Raw genomic sequence first — 26,297 nt, 5'->3', positions numbered from 1 at the left:
CATCACTGTCGATATCTCAAATAAAATACTTTGCCCATTAATTGGAAGACAGCACAGATCACACCTGTCTACAGGAAGATTCGCAGAAATGATCCACAACAATGCCCTCCAATACCAGTGACAGCCATTTGCAATAGAATCTTAGAAAATAATTTACATAATGAGGAATTATGAAGAGAGTGATCTACACCATGCCAATCAGCATGGATTCAGCAAAGATAAGGCATGCTAAACCCAATTCATGCTGCTTTTCTCAAGACATCCTGAAGGCTATGGATCAAGACAGTTGGGTAGAGGCAGTATTTCATGACTTCCAAGAAGTATTTGACTCGGTACCACAAGCTCTTGATAATGAAAGTACAATTGTATGAGGTATCAAATGAAATTTGGTATTGTATGAGAACCTCTTGGCAGGGAGGACACAGCATAAAATCTTGGATAGAGTGTCATCAACAGATTTAGGAGTAACTTCCAGTATACCACAGACGAACATGTTTGGACCCATGCAGTCCATTTTGTGTAATAATGGCCTGGCTGGTAATATTAATTACAACATCAAACTTTTTGAATAGGATACAGTTACCTATAATGAAGTATTGTCTGAAAAATGCTGTACAAATTTTCAGTCAGAATTTGATTAGTTTTCAAACTGTTGCAAAATCTGATGACTTACTTCAGTTGTTCAAAAATCCAAAGTTATTCATTGTATAAAATGCAGAAACATAGTATCCCATGACTAATTAATTAATAAGTCACAATTGGAATCAATCAAATCCTACAAATACATGGGTACAGCTATCTGTAGGTGCATGAAAATACATAGGCATAGTCATAGGTCAAGCAGATGGTAGACTTCAGTTCATTGGTAGGATATTGGGAAAATGCAATGAGATTACAAAAGAGATTGCTTACTGATGTGACCTATCTCAGAATGATCAAATGTGTTGGTTCATACCATATAGGACTAATGGGATATTGAATGTATACAAAAAAGGACAGCATGAATTGTTACATGGTTGTTTGTCCCATGACAGAATGTCAAGTGAGATGCTGAAGAACCTGACCTATCAGATGCTTCAAGATAGATTCCAACTATGCCCAAAAGCCTACATACAAAATTTCAAGAAACAGTTTTATGTTAGAAATCTAGGAATGTATCACTACACCCTACATATTGATCCCTTAGGGCAGAGGTTCCCAAAGTTCTTTTTCTCATACACCACTTTCAAAGTTCTACTGTTTTCAGTAGACCCCCTGCTGCTGCATTTCTACTATATTCCCAAAACTCCTAAAAAATGTCATGGAGACCCAACCCTAAATTCATAGTGGTAAAAAGAAAATGAAAAATAATACATTTTCAAGTGTTCTATTTATTAAAATAATACTTATGATTATATATTTAATATGATTAAAAATAAATATTGATAACTTACTAATCAACAATTGGCAAAACATCAACAATCAACTTTAAAATGCAAATAAACGGTTTAAAAAAAATAGTCATAATTTCAATGAGTCAGATGTGCTTGATGAATTGACAGCAAATTATCAATATTTGGCTTCAGTTTTGGAAGGGATAACCTCCAATCTCCCTGTTCTGTGATGTTCAATCTGCTGATTTATTTTGTTACTAGGTTGGTAATGACACTAAAACTTTTTTTTGACAAGATATGATGAGGGGAGTGCTATCAAAAAATTTCTTGCAATTTCCTGCAGCCCAGGTTATTGTTTGGGTATTTCTACCTGCAGCTAAAATGTTTGATAGCCTTTTTTAAATTTCACCTTCAGCTCCTCATTGGTGCTAAACTCAAGTAGCTCCTCTTGTAATAGCACATTTGCCAGTTCCATTTCATCAAATGGACATATGATCCATGGTGGTGTTTCCATTGCCAGAATAGCTTCAAATCTATTTTTGAAGTCGTCATGCAGGGTAATTAAATGTCAAGCATATGTTTGAATATCCTCATCAAGACATTCTGCCCGTGACAATTTTGGAAACTGGGAGAATTTGCACTGACTAATATTTTGCTTCATAAATTTCAATTTACCAAGAAAAACCAAAATTAAACCTTTTGTTTTTATTAAATTTAGCCTGTCACCTTGTAACTGCAAGTTAAAGTCATTAAATTTGTTGAAGAAATCTGTCAAGTACACAATGTCTACTTTAAATTTGGTCAGATTTTCTTTTAAATTTGGATCTTTAGTTTCCAGAAATTCTATAACTGTTTCAAAAAGGGAGTAAAATCTTGATAAACATGCACCTTCCGACAACCAGTATGTAAAGCAATTGTTGGAAACCTTCACCACTTTCATTGTGCAATAGTGCAAATAAATGGGTATTAAATGCATTGCTTCTTATTTTGATAACTGTGTTAATCACAAATTGAAGCAATTGGTGCAATGTATCATTCAAATTTTTTGCTACAAGGTGTTGTCTGAGGATGATGCGGTGAATTGTAGTTAGTCATTCTTTTAAGATGACTTATAAACCCACGATATTGCCTGAACATGGCAGGAGCTCCATCTGCTGCCACTGAAATAATGGTTGTAAATGGAATTGATTTTTCCTTAAAAAAATCACTCAGGACATTAAATACTGATTTGCCTTTAGTGTCCATTTTCAGAATGTTCATGAATAGCAGCTCTTCATGGATTTCTTCATCCATAACAAATGGAACATATGCCAATAATAATGCTTCATTATCAGGTAAAGTTGATTCATCCAACTGAATAGAAATATGAGTGGTTTGCAGATAATTACACAAGAAGCTTTCAATATCAGAGCTCATTTCATCAATATGTCTTTGTACAGTGTTATTACTTAAAGGAATTCTTTTGAGTACATCAAATGGAGGTTTCTGCAGAACAATTTTTAAAACCTCTTCAATAGCAGGTAAAATTAACTGTTCTCTGATGGTGTACCGTTTTCCAGACTTCGCTACAAGCAATCAAGTATTGTAATATACTCGCAAGCCATCATCATTACTTTGAGATGTTGAAGCAAACATACTGTCCACAGTGGGTCTCTCTTCATATTTTTCTTTCAATGTTTGAAAGTATTTCAAATCTTTACCTATGTCATCAGAATGACACCTTCCTAAATGATCTTTGAGCTTAGATGGTTTCATAGAGTCATTACTCAAATCTGTGTTGCATAAAAGATTTATAGGCAATCGTTTATCTGCCTTTGATGGAAGAAAACCAAATTTCAAATAAACAGCACTGTATTGTCGACATTTCTTCTTAGATGCAGTGATTTTTTTGTATCAGTTGTAACCAGTAAAGAAAAAAATGTTTGTTTTAGTAATCATGAGACAATTTTAACAGGATATGGCTATTTTAACAGAATAGAATAGAATTAATTATTGCAACAAAGAAACCAAAATGCCAGCAGAAAAACTGTTTCTAATTATTAAAAGCAATAAACTGCTAAGACCCATTGTTTAATTGTTGAAGCTTTAGCAGCCACGAGTTTAAATAGCTGGTTTTTAATTAATGATTAAAGAAAATATATACCTAATTCATGAGACCAATGCCTCATTTCATAAGCATAGATTCTCTTTAATAGTGGACTGTATTATTATTTAGTTGTACTGCACTCAATAAGAGCAGTGCCTTATTGATTAGTACTGATTTTTATTGTTAATATAAACAATAAGACTTGAGAACCTTGAAAAGCTAATTATTATAAATTTAGTATATTGCTAAATTTATAAACAACCCAGTATACAATAACGTGGTATTGTGTAAGGCACAGATATTACTGTCAAAAATGTTGAGCGTTATGTGGCAAGATCGACTATGGTTTGTCAACCTGGTGGGGCATTCATTAACTAGCTTAGTCTTTGCGTCTGCTAATAGTGGAAACATGTGTTATATTGCACTTGTGCTTTAATACCCATATAGAGGTTTTCACAAAAAGGCTGAGCCTATTTTATTATAATATAAAATATTTTTTGATTAATTACGTTTTAATACATTTCCAAATATTTTTTGTCATTTAGCATTAGCAGCTACAAGGACTTTGAAATATGTACAAACATGCAGGTCAGTCATACATCTCTCTTTTAATGAATTGCCACTGTGGCCTAAATAAATATTTCTGTAATAAAAAGTACTAAAAGTTCAATCTTTCTTGGCTATTTTGTTGTTTTATAGAAGTATCGAATAATTGCTCCTCTCAGCATTTAATTTTTGTTATGTAACTACTACATGCAAGTATAACAAATATAATATGATTACAATATAAAATAAAAATATGAGTAACAAATTGGCAAGTACTTTTCTTCACACTGGCAAACACAGACATCGATTCACTCACACTTTAATTCTCAAAATTCTGAAAACAAATGAGTAACATTTTGTCCTTGGCATTCATATTTATATTAGTGAAGCTTGGAAACATAGCACAAGTCATATTTCATCCCTTTGCATGTCTAAACAAGCATTCCGGGCGAGTGGGTGTGCGGGCAGCAGTTTACAAGTCTCTACATGAATTGTACTGAATATCGAAATGCTTGTTTTTGCAAGTGGCAGTCACTGACCTTCTTAAAATACACTAGATACTCAAAAAAATTAAGGTGGTTAGAAATTTTCATGGAACCCCACTTACAACTTGTGAACCCCCAATTTTTTTTCACACCTATGTGGACCTCGGTCTGGTCTCCCTTGGACCTCTGGGGGTCAACCTGGATAACTCTGGGAACCACAGACCTAGGGTCTGTAAAGACATGTTTAGACTAATTGTAGTACCCATAGGCATTCGAGTAATCATGCTTTCATGCACCATATGTGAATGAAATGGGTAGAAACTGAAGTACATGCTACAACTGGAAGTACCATCAACTGTGCATTTCATGCTGGTGTGCAGAGTGCAGCTGCAGAAGATAAAATAACTGCAAGAACAGAACCATCCATTAGACACATATAATACAACTGTGTCATCCATATGCTGGGTGGTGCTGGTTCCATGACACCTTGATCTATTCATTTGTCTAATTCCTGTTTGGCTATTGCTTGTAATGTAAAATAGATAATGTATGCCTGGCAGAACCATGGGATTTTGATGTTTATATTTAATTGTTTGTCCACTGTAACGAGCATAATATAGTTGTAAGTTATGACTGTAAGTCTTCAAGCTTTTAAAATGAGTCTCTGCCAAAACCAACATGGATCTTGTCTGGGATAAATAAAGAAAATAGTGAATGCATCCACTCCAAATATGTTCTCAGCCTCTGGGCTGAATAATGAATAATTCTGTTCATTTATTGGATACTTCTACACTCCTGGAAATTGAAATAAGAACGCCGTGAATTCATTGTCCCAGGAAGGGGAAACTTTATTGACACATTCCTGGGGTCAGATACATCACATGATCACACTGACAGAACCACAGGCACATAGACACAGGCAACAGAGCATGCACAATGTCGGCACTAGTACAGTGTATATCCACCTTTCGCAGCAATGCAGGCTGCTATTCTCCCATGGAGACGATCGTAGAGATGCTGGATGTAGTCCTGTGGAATGGCTTGCCATGCCATTTCCACCTGGCGCCTCAGTTGGACCAGCGTTCGTGCTGGACGTGCAGACCGCGTGAGACGACGCTTCATCCAGTCCCAAACATGCTCAATGGGGGACAGATCTGGAGATCTTGCTGGCCAGGGTAGTTGACTTACACCTTCTAGAGCACGTTGGGTGGCACGGGATACATGCGGACGTGCATTGTCCTGTTGGAACAGCAAGTTCCCTTGCCGGTCTAGGAATGGTAGAACGATGGGTTCGATGACGGTTTGGATGTACCGTGCACTATTCAGTGTCCCCTCGATGATCACCAGTGGTGTACGGCCAGTGTAGGAGATCGCTCCCCACACCATGATGCCGGGTGTTGGCCCTGTGTGCCTCGGTCGTATGCAGTCCTGATTGTGGCGCTCACCTGCACGGCGCCAAACACGCATACGACCATCATTGGCACCAAGGCAGAAGCGACTCTCATCGCTGAAGACGACACGTCTCCATTCGTCCCTCCATTCACGCCTGTCGCGACACCACTGGAGGCGAGCTGCCCGATGTTGGGGCGTGAGCGGAAGATGGCCTAACGGTGTGCGGGACCGTAGCCCAGCTTCATGGAGACGGTTGCGAATGGTCCTCTCCGATACCCCAGGAGCAACTGTGTCCCTAATTTGCTGGGAAGTGGCGGTGCGGTCCCCTACGACACTGCGTAGGATCCTACGGTCTTGGCGTGCATCCGTGCGTCGCTGCGGTCCGGTCCCAGGTCGACGGACACGTGCACCTTCCGCCGACCACTGGCGACAACATCGATGTACTGTGGAGACCTCACGCCCCACGTGTTGAGCAATTCGGCGGTACGTCCACCCGGCCTCCCGCATGCCCACTATACGCCCTCGCTCAAAGTCCGTCAACTGCACATACGGTTCACGTCCACACTGTCGCGGCATGCTACCAGTGTTAAAGACTGCGATGGAGCTCCGTATGCCATGGCAAACTGGCTGACACTGACGGCAGCAGTGCACAAATGCTGCGCAGCTAGCGCCATTCGACGGCCAACACCGCGGTTCCTGGTGTGTCCGCTGTGCCGTACGTGTGATCATTGCTTGTACAGCCCTCTCGCAGTGTCCGGAGCAAGTATGGTGGGTCTGACACACTGGTGTCAATGTGTTCTTTTTTCCATTTCCAGGAGTGTATTTTGAACTTGCCTTTTATGAGAAGTTTTTCAGTGCCATAAGTGACAAGTCAGCAGTGTATAGATCACAGCAATCAGTAACTCATGGGGGTGGTGACATAACAATTGTTAACAAATCGGTATGGACTGTTTGCATTCTTGATTTGGATTTGTAGATGTACACTCTCTACTGAGCCATTGTAAACTAGTGATTTGCATATAGTATGACTATTATTGTGGCTTAAGTTCTTAGTGAAATTTTAGTCTCTTACCTGCAACATAACATAAGAACAATACACTAACAATTCATTTTCATACCTGAAAAAATTATATCAGGGCAAGCCCAAAAAAGAAACAGTGGGTACTGCAGGTTGTTTTTCAGTACCTGGAACACTTTTAAGGTTGTAGTTGATGTAGATATCTGTCCAATCAGCCACAGTTTTATTGAACACTGGGGAGGGTGAAGGCACTCTTGGATTTGCTACCATGCATTGTTCCTGTAACAACTGAAATTGTTGCTGGTGGTGATAAATTTGTACCTAAAGGAATGCTTTTTCCTAAAGGGATGCTATAAACATCACCACAGTCAATTTTCTATCTAAAGTAAACTTTTTTTCTTTTTATGTACAAATAAAAAGTAAACATATATTCATAATACATATTCCCATGTTGTTTATAAATTTGACTCTTTTAAATTAGTGCCACCATTATTAAAATTATTTTAAATTTTTTTTTTATACTGTGGCCAGTATCCAATAGTCCTCTCCTTCACCTTCTTACTTCCCAAGCTTACGCTTGGATGTACTGTTTTACCTTCACCACTTCATCCAATAGTCACTAGAGGAATTCAGTAACATGAACATGTCATATCTGGATACCCAGATTTTCATGCCAGAGTATAGCAGTGTCTCTTTGTGTTTTTTGACATTATAATTTCAATCTTGTGATAACATAGTTCATTTGCAGTATTTTCTTTCTTTATATATATATATAACAAAAAATACTAATCAGTGCTGGTGTGTGTGTGTGTGTGTGTGTGTGTGTCTATATATATATATATATATATATATATATATATATATATATATATATATATATATATATATATATATATATAGACACACACCAGCACTGATTAGTGTTTTTTTGTACTATTAAATGTTGTAATGATACTAATATCTGTGTATATATGAATACTGTATAGTAGATCTGTAGTGTTATTAGGGTGATATTTTCGGGGGCATGCTGAAAAGTAATGTGTCTGATTTTGTATGTATTTTTAAATGAAACAAATGTTATTAACATTCTACATCTTTATTCTTTGTGTCTATATATTTGCAGTCCTCAGTTACTAGAGGTCTCTGAGCTGTAGCATGTAACATGGTAGTGTGTAACTTGACTATGTTGGTATGCTGTAAACAAGTTTCAAATTTGAAGAGTTTGTCCACACACGGAGTACTCTCTCCTTCAGTATGACAATACCAGACCATACATGCATGCTGCAGCATGTGTAGCAATCAGACATGTTCTGTTCACTATCATTGGTCATCTTCCATACAGTCCCAACTTGGCCCCATCCAATTTTCATCTCTTTTCAGAACTTAAAGAACACCTTTGAGGACTCTAGTTTCATAGTAATGAAGTAGTGCAAGCAGAGGTGATGTTGTGGCTCCATTACTCACACCAAACATTCTGCAGTGATGGTATCAACAAACTGGTCTCTCATTAGGAAAAATGTGTTTGTCTCCAGGGTACTTTGTTGAGAAATAAATATGTAGACACAAAGAACGTAAACATAGAATGTTAATAACATTTGTTTTATTAAAAAAGTTTTAGGAGTTTTTACATAAAAATATTCAGATATATTACTTTTCAGCACACTCCCATTTCATAGAAATTATATGAAGTTTAATGTTTACCTAAAAATCTTCAATCTATGACATCATGAAACCAGTTATCTAAATTTCACCAACACACTCAGCAACACACTGCTTTTTAAATAAATTATATGTATCCAACATTTTCTTAGTGCTAAAAAACATCTTAATTTTTAGGTGATATTTCAGCCAACATCAGATTCAAACTTTAAGTTTTTGCTTCTTTTTTAAACCCACATAAGCAGCTGTTTAAAAACATACAGCAACATAAACTGAGAGAAATAATTTAGTTCTAAATTAACAGCTATGATTAGGGTTCTTTATGTTTCCAAATGGCATTCTGTGCATTTCAGATGGAAAGGTAACAATTATTAATTGATAAACTTGACCAGTGCTTTCATTATCTTGTGCTAGTGTGATGATCATTGTGTCTCAAAGAACACAGTGTGCAGTTAGTGTAACAGTAATACCCTGCCTGTGGTATATTTTTAAAGCTTTATTTAGAGCATTTGTGAATTTTAATAATAAAGAAAACTTCCATCAGTATCGTTATTGTAACATATATGCTTCTACTGTCTCAGAGAAATAGTGACCGAATGGATTTTTGGATGGAGATTGTTGTTGGACCACACCAGAAAGATATAAAATCAAAATTTGTTCTAACAACATTGATTCGTTTCCTAAGAGGCCATGACAATGTAAGATTTGATGCATCTGTACATATCAGTAAACCAATCTCATCCATTGACATGAGATTTAGTTTGGGATATCTCAATACAGGACCAGAAACAAGCATACTTGTGACAGTTAGATATGCTCCAGGTGAGATGTTATATGGATAGTATTTGTAAATTTTATTACAGAACTAAGCGTTTTTACAGATATCTTTGACTTGTGTGTACTGCTGTGTAACTGATATGCATTGTCCAATGGAAAAAGTATAACATTCACTACATTCAGCTGAATGTATGTTCCGCACCTGTGCTCAAGTATTCAATAATAACAAGATAATAAAGGACAGAGCAGTATCCAGAGACCTAGGTAATTTCCTCAGGAAACAAGCATCCATATATAATTTTACTTCACAGAGACTGTCGACTAGCAGTGTACACTCTGATACCTTGGCATTTACAGTGCCTGTATCTTAGAATATTGTGCTTGATTCCCCTATCACTGTACTGATAAGGTGCTTGATTTTGTTCTAACTAGGGACACAAGGAAGTACATAGGCTTAAATAACTAAGTTTCATTGGGTCACGGGATGACAACAAGAATATGAGTACACAGAGAGTAAACACACAGCTGGAATACATTTGACAACTGAGAGTTCAGATTCTGAGTATGCACATATAAAGATACAGTTCCTGGTTGGTGGCACTGTTGTTGCACCGCACACACTTATTGAACAAGGTGACTGTTGTCAGTGATTTGTCTGCTCCTGGTGGCTGCCTCAGTACTTGTGCAGCACGTCGATTGAATGCTTACCATGATGGTCTGACTTATGGCTGTGGTAGGTGTAGTATCTGGCAGGTTTCTACAGATTTCATTGTTTCCTCTGTTATGTTAAAACCTTTCCTTGATCACCCATCCAACACCATTAGAAATGCTAAACTAATGTATAATACAGTCTTCAGATTGTGCTGATCTATGAACTGTTTAATAACTTATAAAGTCAGGTTTCATAAGTTATTTTATTATCAAAGAGAATTTCATTTTGTCCATGGGTGAAAAAGATTTATAAGTGGAAAACAAGCACAACTGAGATCCCTGATTAACTTAGCCACATACTGGTCCCACCTAACTTCGTTATATCTGTAAATACTGAATAATTTCAAATGCAGAGTTTCATCTGAGCTGCTTCTGGTTCCTGCAAGTAATTTTTATCTTTCTGTAATTGCACAGTATGAGTTTTTGTAAGATTAACAAGATAAGATTTTTTTTCCGTAGACCAGTTGTATGCCTGTTTCGTTATTATAATGACTGCAACCTACATCAATTTGAATCTGCTTACTGTGTTTGAGTGTTGGTTTATTTCCACAATTTTTGCACCTCCTGCTTGCCACACTTCTCTGTTCCCAAAGATGGAGAGTTTTATAAGAAAATATTGGATTGTCCCTTCACAGGCTATCGGAAATGAGATGGTCTTCGCAAGAGCCATTTTAATAACATAGGCTATTTCCAAAGATATTGGTAGCCTTACAGATTTTCTGCCCTTCTACTGCAGAGCAGTCATTCAGTTTTGCTGCAGACGTTAAGACTAAATCCTTTGAAAGCTACAATCAAGTAAGAGTGGCATGTTGGATTCACTCTGATCACAATAGAGTCAGAGTTAGTCCACTCATTTTATTATACCAGGACTGTAAAAGAGTTCACATCTAAAAAATCTAGGAAGAAAGTTTAATTTGTTTGCACTTCCATGCTACTGTATATTTCAGTCTTACAGGATATACACCTTGACTCATCGACTGACTGCCAATGTACCACAAATGGTAGGCTTTTTAATCAGAATGAGAATTTCAGTGAACTGTTAGGAATAATTCATTCAGTTACATATTTTATATGATCTGTCTCACTCCCAATGTCACCAGGGAGTCATATATTATTTGCTTTAGGAGTTTCTTCATTTTGTGTAATACTAGCATCCAGTGCTTACTCTAAAAGTTCTGGCAACTTAGTCAGATGAATGACTGATTTTAATGTTCACTTGCTACATTGTCACCTAAGGTTTAGTCACACACACACACACACACACACACACACACACACACACACACACACACACACACCTGTCACTGTAAATTGTTCTGCTAACTCCTTTATAATGAATAACTGCAAGGAGTATTGTAACCTGTAGTGAAAATTAATAAAGTCCAAGATACCAGCTGATTTATGTTTGGAAATTAAAAAAAAAAATGTTTATTGTATTGTCAAGTTTGTGAATTAACACAATAACAGACTGAGTCCCTTGCAGTTACAAAAATACTAAGTGCAGTGCAGTATATTACTGTTCAGTAGTAAAGTTCATGTGATTCACTGTTGAAAATGAATTAAAAGTCCAATGAGTCCCAATTTTTTATTTTAATTTATTTTATTTTATTTTATTTTTATTTTATTTTTTATTTTTTTTACACTACACCTGCAGGAAATGTTGAAACGTACAAAACTGTTGCTCAAAAATTTGCTACCTTCTCAGAATTACTTTGCAAAATTTTTTCAAGTTAACACATCTGTCATCTGAAAAATTTTAGTCCCATAAAACTTTGACCTGCTGTTTTCACCTGTCAAAACTACTCAGACTGCTGTTTTTTGCTCTCTCTGAGTTAAGCTCAACCTGTATGAACTCCAATTTTCAGATATCTGTTTAGGCATATGGTTAGGTAGCAGTTTACCATTACTCAGAGGATGTTTAATAACTTCTGATAATATGCTATCTTTGTGGAGGCGTGTGGAACTCATACATTATTAATAATGGCCATGGAATGCATACTTGCATAAAGCTATAAACATCAAATCTGCTCATGTATATCATGCACAAACATACATTTTATTTTTCATTTCAGGTAAAGAAGTGCTTATTCAATTCAAATTAAAAATGCCTCATACATCATTTACATTTTTTGAGGCAATGTTCAACTTGACATTACCAGGTTTCAATCCAATGGTTGTGGAACTAAAGTTACATGAGAAATCTCCAAAAGAATATGATGTAAGCTGCTGTTAAGTTAATAGTAAATATTACCTAATTTTATCGTGTGTGTGTGTGTGTGTGTGTGTGTGTGTGTGTGTGTTTTCTCAAGTAATTCAGTGAAATAGTCTAGAAGTTTTCACCATTGCATTTTGGCAGTTATTCCAACCTTTCTTAGTAAACACTTATAATCCATTTTTCTTTTCTCTTGGCAGATTGAATTCTCTGGATCATGGTTTAGTGGACACTCTATAAGTGGTAAAGGACTGTATCAAGACAAAAGTACTTCAAAAACAATGAACCATCATTTGAAACTTGCTGTCAAGTCTCCAAGTTTTAATGAACTTACGGTGTCATTCCGGTTAATCCAAGATGATACAGAATTCAAAACAAATATTCTGGTAATATATTTCCTCAGTTCATACAATAATGTAGTTTGAAAATTAAATCAGAACAGAAATAAGTTCATCCATCTTTGTCTGTAATATATTATTTTATTGTGGACATTATCTGTTACTGTTTCATTCTGTTGGCGAAATTAGTCATTGGCATGATTATATGTTAGTCAGCATATTTTGGGAACACTGCAGACTTTTTTGCTTTGTAAGAAACACTATTACTGTAAGCTGCTTTTCATATATTTGTTTTTCACAAGGAACTTAATTGCACTATACTCTACATTGTACGTATGAAGAAACTTCTGCTGTATAGTCTTAACAATTTGTTTGCAACACTTTTGCACAGCCATCTCATAATTACTGGCACAGTGCAGACAAATATTTAGCACTACAGGTAACATAAATAAGTAGTTATATTTCTAGCAAATTATGTAGCAATAGCAAAGATGAAAATATTATAACATTTAATCTGAAGCCTTCAGAACTCTGCATTTATTCTACCAAAGTTACAGGTAGACAGATAAAATGGTATGGAGATTAAAGTTAATGATGAGTTTATTAAGGAATCTAATCACAAAAGAAACAATACTTGCTTCAGAACAAAAATCAATTAACATAGTACAAGAGAATAAACAAAATTCTTGGAACATTGTATGGGAAAGAGGTCAGCTGTCATGATCCTCAAAACGAGTAGTGTATGTGTCAAAATATGAAACATAGCAGCAACTTGGGTTTACTTTGGTTTGGATCAGTTCACTCAGTAAGAAAGAAATTGATAGAATTTGAAGTTTTCTGCTCAACAGCTCTTCCTTATGAAGATGTCATCTCCCGTACATTGACTTGTCCAGTGTCTTCTGCATATACTGCTTTTGTAGACAACAGGGCCAATAAAAATGCAATACAATACAGCAGTATTGGGTCAAAAATGAAGGGCTCTCAGGCTCTAATTTTCCAAATTATACTCTTGGTAGTAGATCCAGTGACTCATGTAAAGGGGATGGTGGCTGTCTAATTCTTGTGAATAACAGGATTAATTTCTGTAAATCCAACAAAATGAATCAGCTTTACGTTGAGAAATATTTTGACTACTGTGTACTAAAACATAAACATATAAAATTAATCATTATTTCAAGATGCAGTTTGCATGTGGTATTTGCCACAAGTTTTTAGAAAATCTGGACTGTGTCATGTGAACGTGTAATTCAAAGGGAAACAAAATTATTTTATGTGGGGACATACATTTTATTTTTGCCAGTATTTCACACAATTCCTTTCATATAAGTAATTAAATAGCTGTGTTTAATATGGAAAATATTCTTGGAGCCCCCAAGAGAATAACTTCTATCTGTCTCTGTCAATGCAATTTTGATTGATAATTTCTGCATTATGCTACTGAATGTTCAAAATATATCAGATGTGTTAACAAACCCTGTCAGAATCTCATTAAAACTTAAGTTGCCACACACATATACATCCGAAAATCCAAAAGTTACATACGGGCATCAAATTAAAGTTCCTAGTAATTTAAATAATTTTAGATACACATTAAAATACACTCCTGGAAATTGAAATAAGAACACCATGAATTCATTGTCCCAGGAAGGGGAAACTTTATTGACACATTCCTGGGGTCAGATACATCACATGATCACACTGACAGAACCACAGGCACATAGACACAGGCAACAGAGCATGCACAATGTCGGCACTAGTACAGTGTATATCCACCTTTCGCAGCAATGCAGGCTGCTATTCTCCCATGGAGACGATCGTAGAGATGCTGGATGTAGTCCTCTGGAATGGCTTGCCATGCCATTTCCACCTGGCGCCTCAGTTGGACCAGCTTCCGTGCTGGACGTGCCGACCGCGTGAGACGACGCTTCATCCAGTCCCAAACATGCTCAATGGGGGACAGATCCGGAGATGTTGCTTGCCAGGGTTGTTGACTTACACCTTCTAGAGCACGTTGTGTGGCACGGGATACATGCGGACGTGCATTGTCCTGTTGGAACAGCAAGTTCCCTTGCCGGTCTAGGAATGGTAGAACGATGGGTTCAATGACGGTTTGGATGTACCGTGCACTATTCAGTGTCCCCTCGACGATCACCAGTGGTGTACGGCCAGTGTAGGAGATCGCTCCCCACACCATGATGCCGGGTGTTGGCCCTGTGTGCCTCGGTCGTATGCAGTCCTGATTGTGGCGCTCACCTGCACGGCGCCAAACACGCATATGACCATCATTGGCACCAAGGCAGAAGTGACTCTCATCGCTGAAGACGACACGTCTCCATTCCTCCCTCCATTCACGCCTGTCGCGACACCACTGGAGGCGGGCTGCACGATGTTGGGGCGTGAGCGGAAGACGGCCTAACGCTGTGCGGGACCGTAGCCCAGCTTCATGGAGACGGTTGCGAATGGTCCTCGCCGATACCCCAGGAGCAACAGTGTCCCTAATTTGCTGGGAAGTGGCGGTGCGGTCCCCTACGGCACTGCGTAGGATCCTATGGTCTTGGCGTGCATCCGTGCGTCGCTGCGGTCCGGTCCCGGGTCGACGGGCATGTGCACCTTCCGCCAACCACTGGCGACAACATCGATGTACTGTGGAGACCTCACGCCCCACGTGTTGAGCAATTCGGCGGTACGTCCACCCGGCCTCCCGCATGCCCACTATACGCCCTCGCTCAAAGTCCGTCAACTGCACATACGGTTCACGTCCACGCTGTCGCGGCATGCTACCAGTGTTAAAGACTGCGATGGAGCTCCGTATGCCACGGCAAACTGGCTGACACTGACGGCGGCGGTGCACAAATGCTGCGCAGCTAGCGCCATTCGACGGCCAACACCGCGGTTCCTGGTGTGTCCGCTGTGCCGTGCGTGTGATCATTGCTTGTACAGCCCTCTCGCAGTGTCCGGAGCAAGTATGGTGGGTCTGACACACTGGTGTCAATGTGTTCTTTTTTCCATTTCCAGGAGTGTATGAGTCTTCGGAGGAGGTGTGGAGTGAGGATGATACTCATCAGACAACAAAATTATTTGTTGACACTGTTCACCATTATTTTAATATTGCCTTTCCCCTCAAAAGATCATACATTCGAAATATAAGAAGAAGAGTTTGTAAAAAAATGGATTACGATGGGGATAATCACTTCTTGTGTAATGAAAAGAAAACTCTACATGTAGAAAGAAAAGAAAATGATGATCCCAATTTTCATGTGTATTTAAAAATATACAGAAATATCTAAGGTCTGGCCATGAGCAAGGCAAAATGTCTCTCCCCACAAAGGGTACAGGCACACAGGGGGTGCTAAAACAGACCAGTTTACCTAGGAAAGGCACATGAATTTTCCTGCCTCATGTCTTCCTATCTTCTTTCTGCAAGATGAAGCTTTTTCCTTGCCAAAAGATTAAAAATGCATGCTGTTATCACAGTGTCATTTCATCCAAGTAGCACATAAAGAAATGACTACTATCGACCATGTGTCAGTTGGGTTATGTGTCAGTATTGCACTTGGTTTCTACTGCTCCTGCTTACACAGCTAGCTCTTGTTCAACAATAGAGTTTTTGTTCCTACTTTGGTACAGTATTGTAGGATCTCAAAAGGTTGGCCACTGAGTCTTGAAGCAAATAATTTGCTATTTAACCAAAGGATTCCTATTTTTGCTGATTTCTTCCAACTGAGGATTGGACTGAAACTGTTTAAGTTAGACTGTTCAAAATATGTGATAGAATATTGAGTGAAATGGGAAACAGCTCTCACATATAACATTTAATTTCATGTCACTTTAATTTGCTGTCAGGAAAGCATTAAATGAGAACTCTGTATCTTATTCTGAAAATCACAAGCAGATTTTGGTGACAAATATAATATAAATATTGATGCAGCAGAGCTAGCTAATGAAATAGCTGGTTTCAAAGAAAGATGAAGAGCACAGACACACATTCCCATTGGGACATTTTGACTTTTTTCCCCTCCAGAGTATGGGTTACAAGGTGATTATCTAAACATCAAAATAGTTTTGAGAATATTTATGACAATTAGAATGCAGCTTCAGGAAATTAAGGTGGATTAAAAAACTATTTAATGTTGAGTATAGATGAAGCAGACTATCAAATTCAGCTGTCTTGTCAACAGAATATTTATTTATTTATGTGACACAGCTGCTAAATTTGACTTCAGTGGCATTATCTGTGAGTTTTCTGCAGTCATAACAAGAAAATGGGAAGTAAAATTATAATAAGAACACAATTCTTGAAAAGGAATACACTTAATTATAGCCCTTTCTTCTTTTATTTCCTATTAATGATTCATACACAGTTAATAATTTAATGGAGGCATAGAAAATCTGTTCTTTATTATGAGTCATGATAAAATCTGTGTACAGTAGCTGCCACGAACATTAAGACATACATTTTGTTTCACTTTCAATTATTTAGAAAGTTTGTATAGTTTGTAATTTATTTACTGCAACAGCATATCAAATTTGTTATGTGCATTTTTTTTCTCTCATTTATGTAATATTTTTCAATGAAGGTTAACTTTTATTGAACCCATTTTAAAAATTACAAAATTTCCTACATCAGTGCATGAAAAAATTGCAGAAAGATAGTTTTTCTGTGGGGAAAGGCAGCAGGGTTGCAGTTTTGGTAGTTCTGCCTAGGGTGCAGGATCATCTCGGTATGGGCCTGCTTGGGAAAAGTTGTTTCAGTCTTCCCTTACAAACAAGTAGCAAGTAGTTGAAATTTCTAGTAAAGATGATATTAAAGTTCTGTCCAATGAACCTGTGCTTAAGTAAGGTGTCCCTCAAGGCTGAGTTCTGGGGCCCCTCCTTTTTCTTTTATCTATCAGTGATCTTCCTCTGAATCTACTTAAACCCTTACTTGTACTGTTTGCAGATGACAGAAATTCCCTTTTCCAAAATCCATTGACTCAAATGATGGTGAGTGAATTACCTGACACTACAAACAAACTAGTTACCTGGCTGCATGATAATATACTATTGTGGGTGTTTGTATGTGTATTTTCTCATTTAGGGATACTCAACAGCAAGGTTATCAGCAAATAGACTATTATTAAATAATAGTAAACATAGATATGCTTCAAAATAGCCCTGCCCCCCCCCCCCCCCCCTCACCACCCATCTGGCTTCTGACTGGGTTTGATGCAGCCCACCAAATTCCTCCCCTGAGCCAAACTTTCAATTTCAGAGTAACAATTGTAAGCTACATCCTCAGTTATTTGCTGGATATATTCCTCTACAGCTTTTAACCTCCACAATTCCCTGTAGTACCACAGAAGTTAATCTGTGACATCTTAATGGAAGAGTGTTTCCCACATATTACTTTTCTTGCTGATTCTGGGGAGAACCTCCTGATTCCTCACCTTATGAGTCCACCTGATTTTCAACATTGGTCTACAGTTTAGTACCCCATCTCAGATGCTCTGATTTGCTTATATTCCATTTTTCCCACAGTCAATATCTTACCACCATACAATTCTGTGCTCCAAACGTTCATTCTCAGAAATTTTGTCCTCAAATTAAGGCCTAATTTTGATATTTGTAGACTTCTCTTGCTCAGGAATACTGTTTTTGCCGTGCAAGTCTTTTTTCTATGTCTTCTGTGCTCTGTCCATCATGTTTTGCAGCCGAGGTAGCAGAATTCCTTAACTTCATCTACTTTGTAGTCCCCAGTTCTGATGTCAAGTTTCTGCTTCTTCTCATTACTTTCATCTTTCTTCGATTTACTCTCAATCCATATTCTGTACTTATTAGACTGTTCATTCCATTCAACAATTCCTGTAATCCTTCTTCACTTTCACTGGGGATAGCAATGTATTTAGCAAATCTTATCACTGATATCATTTCATCATGAATTTTATTCCCACTCTTGAACCTCTCTTATTTCTATCACTGCTTCTTTGACATATAGATTGAACAGTAGGGGCCAAAGGCTACATCCCTGTCTTAACCCTTTTTAATCTGAGCACTTCAGACTTATTGTTACCTCCTGGTTCTTGTGCATACTATATATTATCTGCCCTTCCCAGGAGCTTAGCCCTATTTTTCTCAAAATTTCAAACATCTTGCACCATTTTATATTGTCAAATGCTTTTTCAAGGTCAACAAATCCTATGAACATGTCTTGATTTTTCTTCAGTTGTGCTTTTATTATCAATCACGGCATCAGAAATGCCTCTCTGGTGCCTTTATCTTTCCTAAAGCCAAACTGAATGTCATCTAACTGATCCTCTATTTTTTTTCCATTTTTCTGTATATTATTCTTGTCAATAATTTGAATGTGTAAGTGGTTAAGCTAATTGTGTGATAATTCTTGCACTTGTTGGCTAGAATTGTGTCGATGAAGTTTTTCCAAAAGTGTGATGATATATTGCCAGTCTCATAGATTCTACACACCAATGTGAATAGTCATTTTGTTGCCACATCCCACAATAATTATAGAAATTCCAATATAATGTTATCTACCCATTCTGCCTCATTTGATCTTAAGTTACACAAAACTCTTTTAAATTCTGATACTGGATTCCCTATCCCTTCCCTGTTGACTGCTGTTTCTTCTTCCATCACATCACAAGTCCTCCATCCCATAGAGGCCTTCAATGTAATCTTTCAACCTATCCACTCTCTCCTCTGCATTTAACAGTGGAACTCTTATTGTACACTTAATGTTGCTGCCCTTGATTTTAATTTCACCAAGGTCCTTCTGACAATCATTTCTGTTTTTATTTCCCTACGTTTTTCATGTAGCCATTTCATGGTTGCTTCCCTGCACTTCCTATGTATTTCATTCCTAAGGGAATTGTGTTTCTGTTTTCCTGAATTCCAATGAACATTTCTATACCTCCTTGTTTTGTCGATCAACTGAAATATTTCTTCTGTCACTCATAGTTTCTTCACTGTTATTTTCTATGTACTTAAGTTTTTCTTTACAACTTCTGTGCTTGCCCTTTTTAGTGATGTGCATTCCTCTTCAACTGAACTCACTACTGAGTTATTCATTACAGCAGTATCTATAGTGTCAGAGAATTTCTAATGTATTTATTCATTCCTCAATACTTCTGTGTCCAACATCTTTGTGCATTGGCTCTTCTTGACTAGTCTGTTAAAAGTTAGCCAACTCTTCATCACTACTAAATCGTGATCTGAGTCTATATCTGCTCCTGGGTACACCTTACATTTCAATACCTGATTTCAGAATCTCTGCCTGACCATGATGTAATCTAACTGGGATCTTCCCGTATGCACCCCGTGTGTACCGTATACTAATAAGTGATGAAGCAATAGAACAAGCCAGGGAGATAAAACTTCTTTAGTGTGGATAGATAATCACTTACAATGAAATATTCACAGAAAAAAGCTGCTCAAAAGATTGAGCACAATGTGTCAGACATTTTAAACCCTTAGTCAGTCCTGCAATATCAGTCCTGTGATATCACAAAACTAAAGGCAATTTATTTTACATTAGTACATTCAACTATCTCTTCCAGTGGCAAATGCAGAGGAAAAATTTTGAGATACAAAAGAGACTTATAAATACAATGAATAAGATATCTCCTCAAATATCCAATAAACTAATATTCAGATAATTAAAAATATTGCCTGCTCTCTGTATCTGTGTTTTTGAGATTGTGATATTTGTTAATAATAACTTCATTTGTTTGAGGTCAAGAAGTCTCTTCATAATTATAGTACACATTCCAGTACAAACATTCGTTGTGTAGGCCAAAGACTGACCAGGAATCTAGTTGAGGTAACTAATATGGGCAGTGTGCTGTACAATAAATCAAACCTCAAGTCATTAAAACAGTGATAACAATAGATGTAGGATACTACATTTTTGCATTTTGGAAATGCAATACAAGACTGGAATAGGAGGGAGAACCGATAGAGGTACTCAAAGTACCCTCTGCCACACACCGTCAGGTGGCTTGCAGAGTATGGATGTAGATGTAGATGTAGAAATTTAAGAATATTTTACTTAGACATTGAATTTATCCAGAGTTAAAGGTAAATTTGTAGTAACTCTACTTGAATCTTTAGTGCACTTATTGTTAGTGTAATAATTCATATTACTTTGAATGTTACACTGTTATTAAATTGTAGTAAATAAATCTGACACATAAGTTACATACTCTCTGCTGAGATATGCTATATAATTTTATTATTATAGCTTATTGTTCTACCTTACCATATCTCTCAGCCACAGTTTTGTATCATTATGTGCATGACTTGTCCTATATCTTTTGTACACTGTATAACACAAGATTCTTGGAACCAAAATAAATAAATAAATCTCACATATGGTGTTAACGGAATGTATGCTGGTGAACAAAATCTCACCTATGGCATTTTGAAGCAATATAAGTATATGAGTTCCTCTAAACTACTAGTACTGTTACAGTTGTGATGCAGGTGCTCATTAGTATTGCTGAATAAATAGTATCTGATTGCTAACTACAGGGACATAGGCATAAATTTCAAAATAAAGAATGAATTTATATAATTTTGGTGAAAGCTATACTAAATAAACATACTTCCAAAATACCTGATTCTTATTGTGTAAAATACTTTGGAAGTCCTGAAATACATTTAAAGTCCAAAATAAATCCATTCAAATATTTGTGCTGAAGAAGCATGTTTTCATTGATCTTTGTTATTTAACATTAGACAATGCATCACATAATTCTTATTTTTTTTAACAACATTCTTGTTAAAATGAGTAAAAGTCTTAGCAATTATGTTTTTTTTTCTCATGGCTTTAATTGAAAGTATTTTTCTTCACACATTTTAAGAAAATTACTAGTGTATTAAGATAAAACTAACAAAGACAACCTGTACTATATTTTGTATCTTTGCAGGTTACTCACGAAGATGACAAATATTCTGTGTTGGTGAAACAAGTGTCTCCATCTACAGAACACTATGAAATGTATGTTGAAGTGCGTTGGATAGAAAAAGTATATTCACTTGCTCTAGCAGCTGCGTTCGAAGATTACAAAGAAATATCACTAGATTTACATATAGATCAGTAAGTAACACCAGAAATTTAAGTTTCCAAGTAAATAAAGCATTCCTGGATTATATATCATAATTGATAGTACACATTTAAATACCTCTTTTTATTTCTTTGCTGCAATATTCTGTGGGATACTTGTGTGGCACTTTTATCTTCAAATATCTATAAATCAGATACAAAACTGTTACACCATGTACATTAAAATATGTTTTTATTGGATAGTCAAGTCATATTCCTATTTTATTGGCATGTGGTGCATGGCAATAATGTATGCTTAAATGCTTCTGAGGTCACTTCAGTTAGTCTAATCTTGATCCTGTGGTCAGTACAGGAGCAATGCATAGGGGTTTTTAGAATATTGCTAGATTACACAATTAATCCTGTTTCCTGAAAACTTTCACATTTCTCAAGCATCTGCCAGTTCAGGTTTTCACAATCTCACTGGTACTGTGTCAAATAACTTTTATAATCATTTGTACTGAACTCCTTTGTATGCATTTTGTATTCCCTGTTAGTTCTGTTTGGTATAGGTCCCACACAGTTTAGCAATATTCTAGGATGGATTGCTTGAGAGAATTGTAAGCAGTGTTGTTTGTAAACCCATTGCATTGCAGTATCCTACAAATGATCTGATGTCTACCACCAGCTGTACTTACAATAGAGCCTGTGTGAGCATTCCAGTTTGTATCTATACAGATTGTTACACCTGGGTATATGTATGAATTCATTAATTCCAGTTGTGAATCATTAATTCAGTAAGCTTAGGATACTACACTTTTGCATTTTGAAAATGCAAAGTTCCAAATTTATGAGCATTTAAAGATAGTTTCCAGTTTTTCAGCCACATTGAAATCCTACCCAGACCTGACTGAATGTTTGCATAACTTTTTTTGGGCAGTATTTTGTTATAGATAATTGCATCCTCAGCAAAAGGTTGTTAATAATGATGTCTGCCCCTTCATTAACATACAGAATTAACACCAAGAGTCCCAACACATTTTCCCAGGGACATGCCAGAAGTTAATTCTGCATCTGTCAATGACTCCCCATCCAAGGGTAAGGTGTCCTCCCTACCAAGAAATTCTCCTGTAGTAACAAATTTCATTTGATACCCCCATATGATCACACTTTTCAATAACCTGGGTATGATACAGAGTCAAATGCTTTTTGAAAGTCAATAATTACAACATCTACCTGACTGGCTTTTTGATAACTTCACCAGGCATGCAAATGGAAGGTATTGATATAATATCACCTGTGTCTGGTGAGGGTGCCTCAGGCGGGGAAACTGATGATATTTCAGGCTAGCCATGTTAAATATTGCAGCAGATCAATGTAAGACTGCTCAGCAGCTGACCTACCCTCCTTCTGTTTCCCTGTGCTATCTGCTACTATCTGATTCTGTCTCTATGGTGTGAATAACAACTGATGCTCCTGTTTACCTGGACTGGCATGTATCTGGTTAGTGGCTGCCATGCATTCTGATTTACTGAGTTACTGACTAGTGTGATAGGCATGATTACTGCACGATCTGGTATAACATTTCTGTAGACTGACACTACTTCATGAGCAAATGATTTCCACCACTATAAGACTTATTTTAACTTTGCTAAATATTATAATTCCAATATGCATGCCCAACAAAGTAGTTCATCTCATGTATAAAATATATGAGGCAGGTGAAATACCCTAAGACATCTAGAAGAATGTAATAATTCCAATTTGAAAGAAGGCTGTGTGCTAACAGTTATTCACAGGAAAATGGAAACACTGGTAGTAGCCATATTCACTGAAGATCAGTTTGGGTTCTGGATGGAGAAATGTAGGAAGATGCAAGGCCGTACTGACCCTATGACATATCCAAGGGGATAGGTTAAAGAAAGACAGCTCTACTTTTACAGCATTTGTTTACATAAAGCTTTTGACAGTGCTGACTGGAATACGCTCTATGAAATTACAAAGGTATCAGGAATAAAATACAGAGAGTGAAAGGTTATTCACAACTTGAAGGGGAAACAGACTGCTGTTACAAAGAGTAAAAAAAATGAAAAAGAAACAGTAGCTGAGAAGGAAGTGAGACAGAGCTGTAGACTATCCCTGATGTTATTCAATTTTTACATTGAAACCAAGGAAGGTAGTCGAGTGGTTAGCACACTGGCATTGTATTCGGTATGGTGACAGTTAAAATCAGTGTCTGACCATCCACATTTAGATTTTCCATAATTTCCCTAAATCACTCTTCATCCTTGAAACAATCTGAGCTCATGCTCCATCTCTAGCGCCCTCGATGTTGACAGGACATTAAACACTAATCTTCCTTCCTTCCTTTTTAGGAATTAAAGTTCAGGGAGAAGAAAAAATCTTTGAGATATGTTAATGAGATTGTAATTCTGTCAGAGACACTCAAGACTTGGAAGAGCAGCTGAACAGAATGTATAGTGTCTTGAAAAGAAGTTATAAGATGAACATCAACAAAAGAGAAACAAGGGTAATGGAATATGTTGTCGTTGTTGTGGTCTTCAGTCCTGACACTGGTTTGATGCAGCTCTCCATGCTACACTATCGTGTGCAAGCTTCTTCATCTCCCAGTAATTACTGCAACCTACATCCTTCTGAATCTGCTTAGAGTATTCATCTCTTGGTCTCCCTCTACTATTTCTACACTTCACACTGCCCTCTAATGCTAAATTTGTGATCCCCTGATGCCTCAGAACATGCCCTACCAACCGGTCCCTTCTTCTTGTCAAGCTGTGCCACAAATTCCTCTTCTCCCCAATTCTATTCAGTACCTCCTCATTAGTTATGTGATCTACCCATCTAATCTTCAGCATTCTTTTGTAGCACCACATTTCGAAAGCTTCTATTCTCTTCTTCTCCAAACTATTTATCGTCCATGTTTCACTTCCATACATGGCTACACTCTATACAAATACTTTCAGAAACGACTTCCTGGCACTTAAACCTATACTCGATGTTAACAAATGGAATATAGTCAAATTAAATTAGGTGATTCTGAGGAAATTAGATTAGGAAATGTGACAATAAATATAGAAGGCGAGTTCTATTATTTGGGGAACAAAGTAACTGATGATAGCTGAAGAAGAGAGGACATAAAATGCAGACTTGCTATAGCAAGAAAGCATTTCTGAAAAAGAAGAAATTGTTAACATCTGACATAAATTTTAGTGGTACAAACTCTTTCTGTAGGTTTTCGTTTGGAATATAGCCTTTTACAGATGTGAAACATGCACAATAAGCAGTTCATCCAAGAAGAGAATAGAAGATTATGAAATGTGGTGTTACAGAAAAATGCTGAAGATTAGACACATTGATTAAGTAATTACCAAGTATATATTGAATTAAATTGAAGAAAAGTAGTATTTATGGCACAACATCACCGACTAAAGGAATCAGTTGATGGGATACATCCTGAGTCATCAAGGAATTGCTTATTTCATAATGGATTAAAGTGTGGCGGCGCGGGGGGGGGGGGGGGGGGGGTTAAAAATCGCGAATTGAGAGCAAGTGATGTATGCAGTAGCCAGGTTCAAATGGATGTAGGCTGCAGTAGTTATTCAGAGATGAAGAGCCTTACACAGGACAGACTATTTTGTGGTGCTGGAATGGTCAATTGTGGTCAATTGGCTATTTACACTGTGAAATGAAAGGATATCGACTAAGGATAGTGAGCAGTGTAGTGGTTGTGGGGGACCAGTTCCTTAGCACTAGTGGAACCAGAAATGCAGCCAAATCAACATCATATGTTATTTAGCAAGAACTTGTAGAGTAGCCACTGACAGCATTTTGACAGTGGGTATTGACTCCATGTGGCTGAGCCCACCTCAGAGTAACACAAGGGGGCATGTTAGTCATGCACAGACAGGAGCAGGCAGAGTTGCACCATCAGTGGCCTTGTGGTGCATGGCTAAGTCAGGTGTTCCAGTGACAGCCAGGTGCATATGCACTGGATACCAACAGCCAGCAGCAGTGGGTCAGGTGCAAGGCAGGTCTAAGTGTGAACTGCAAATTGAGGACTCCTTGGAGGCACCGAGGAGCTGATTGATGACAGCTTGGAGGAGGCCATACTCGTATGGCGCCCACTCGAACACTGACAACATCATACTTAGGAGTGGGACACAGACTGGCGGCTAGCTGAGGTGACAATGAGTTGTAGACAAGGATGGGTGACCCACGTCAGATGGACAGTTGGTGTGGAGTAGCTCTCAGTGTATGCAGCCATTGAAGACAGACTTAGCTACATCTGGTGTGGTGAGTATTTGTGGCAAATTTTGCCCAGATTGTTATAACCAGGTCACACCTCTATTCACATAGAAGCCAAGGCAGTGCAGCGTTAGTGGATGGTCTGAGATAGCACTGGTCATCACTGCTCAGGGCTGGTGTCTTGCATAGTGCTGCCTCAGCATAATTTTGCCCATGACAGTGGAATTTCACAGGAAATCAACTGGCCTTGGATGGTGATGTTTGCTTTTACAAGTGTTGGCACCACTGTCTTTCCACTAGTCCAGTCCAGCTCACAATGCACAATGACTTATGAACTTATGACTGCATAAACTCAGTGGGTGACCAACTTGGTTGGTATACGGTGAATGGAGACTTTGAC

The 26,297-nt window shown here is 37.5% G+C and overlaps 2 protein-coding genes across 2 annotated transcripts in view; both read left to right on the top strand.

Moving 5' to 3' along the window:
• The window catches only part of LOC126469699 (apolipophorins), a 738,135-nt gene that overhangs the window by 208,341 nt on the left and 503,497 nt on the right, over window positions 1-26,297 (top strand). The window contains exons 22-25 of the mRNA XM_050096873.1: window positions 9,141-9,381; window positions 12,120-12,265; window positions 12,460-12,645; window positions 21,519-21,589. Coding sequence (XP_049952830.1) covers window positions 9,141-9,381; window positions 12,120-12,265; window positions 12,460-12,645; window positions 21,519-21,589 — 644 coding nt within the window. The remainder of the gene's footprint in view (window positions 1-9,140; window positions 9,382-12,119; window positions 12,266-12,459; window positions 12,646-21,518; window positions 21,590-26,297) is intronic.
• LOC126469700 (protein GVQW3-like) overlaps window positions 1-26,297 on the top strand; it is a 90,662-nt gene that overhangs the window by 53,093 nt on the left and 11,272 nt on the right. The window lies entirely within an intron of this gene.

The sequence above is a fragment of the Schistocerca serialis genome, chromosome 3, assembly GCF_023864345.2.
Source record: "Schistocerca serialis cubense isolate TAMUIC-IGC-003099 chromosome 3, iqSchSeri2.2, whole genome shotgun sequence".
NCBI classification, from domain to species: domain Eukaryota; kingdom Metazoa; phylum Arthropoda; class Insecta; order Orthoptera; family Acrididae; genus Schistocerca; species Schistocerca serialis.
Note: the sequence above shows the minus strand (reverse complement) of the source record. Positions and strands in the feature narration are given on the sequence as shown.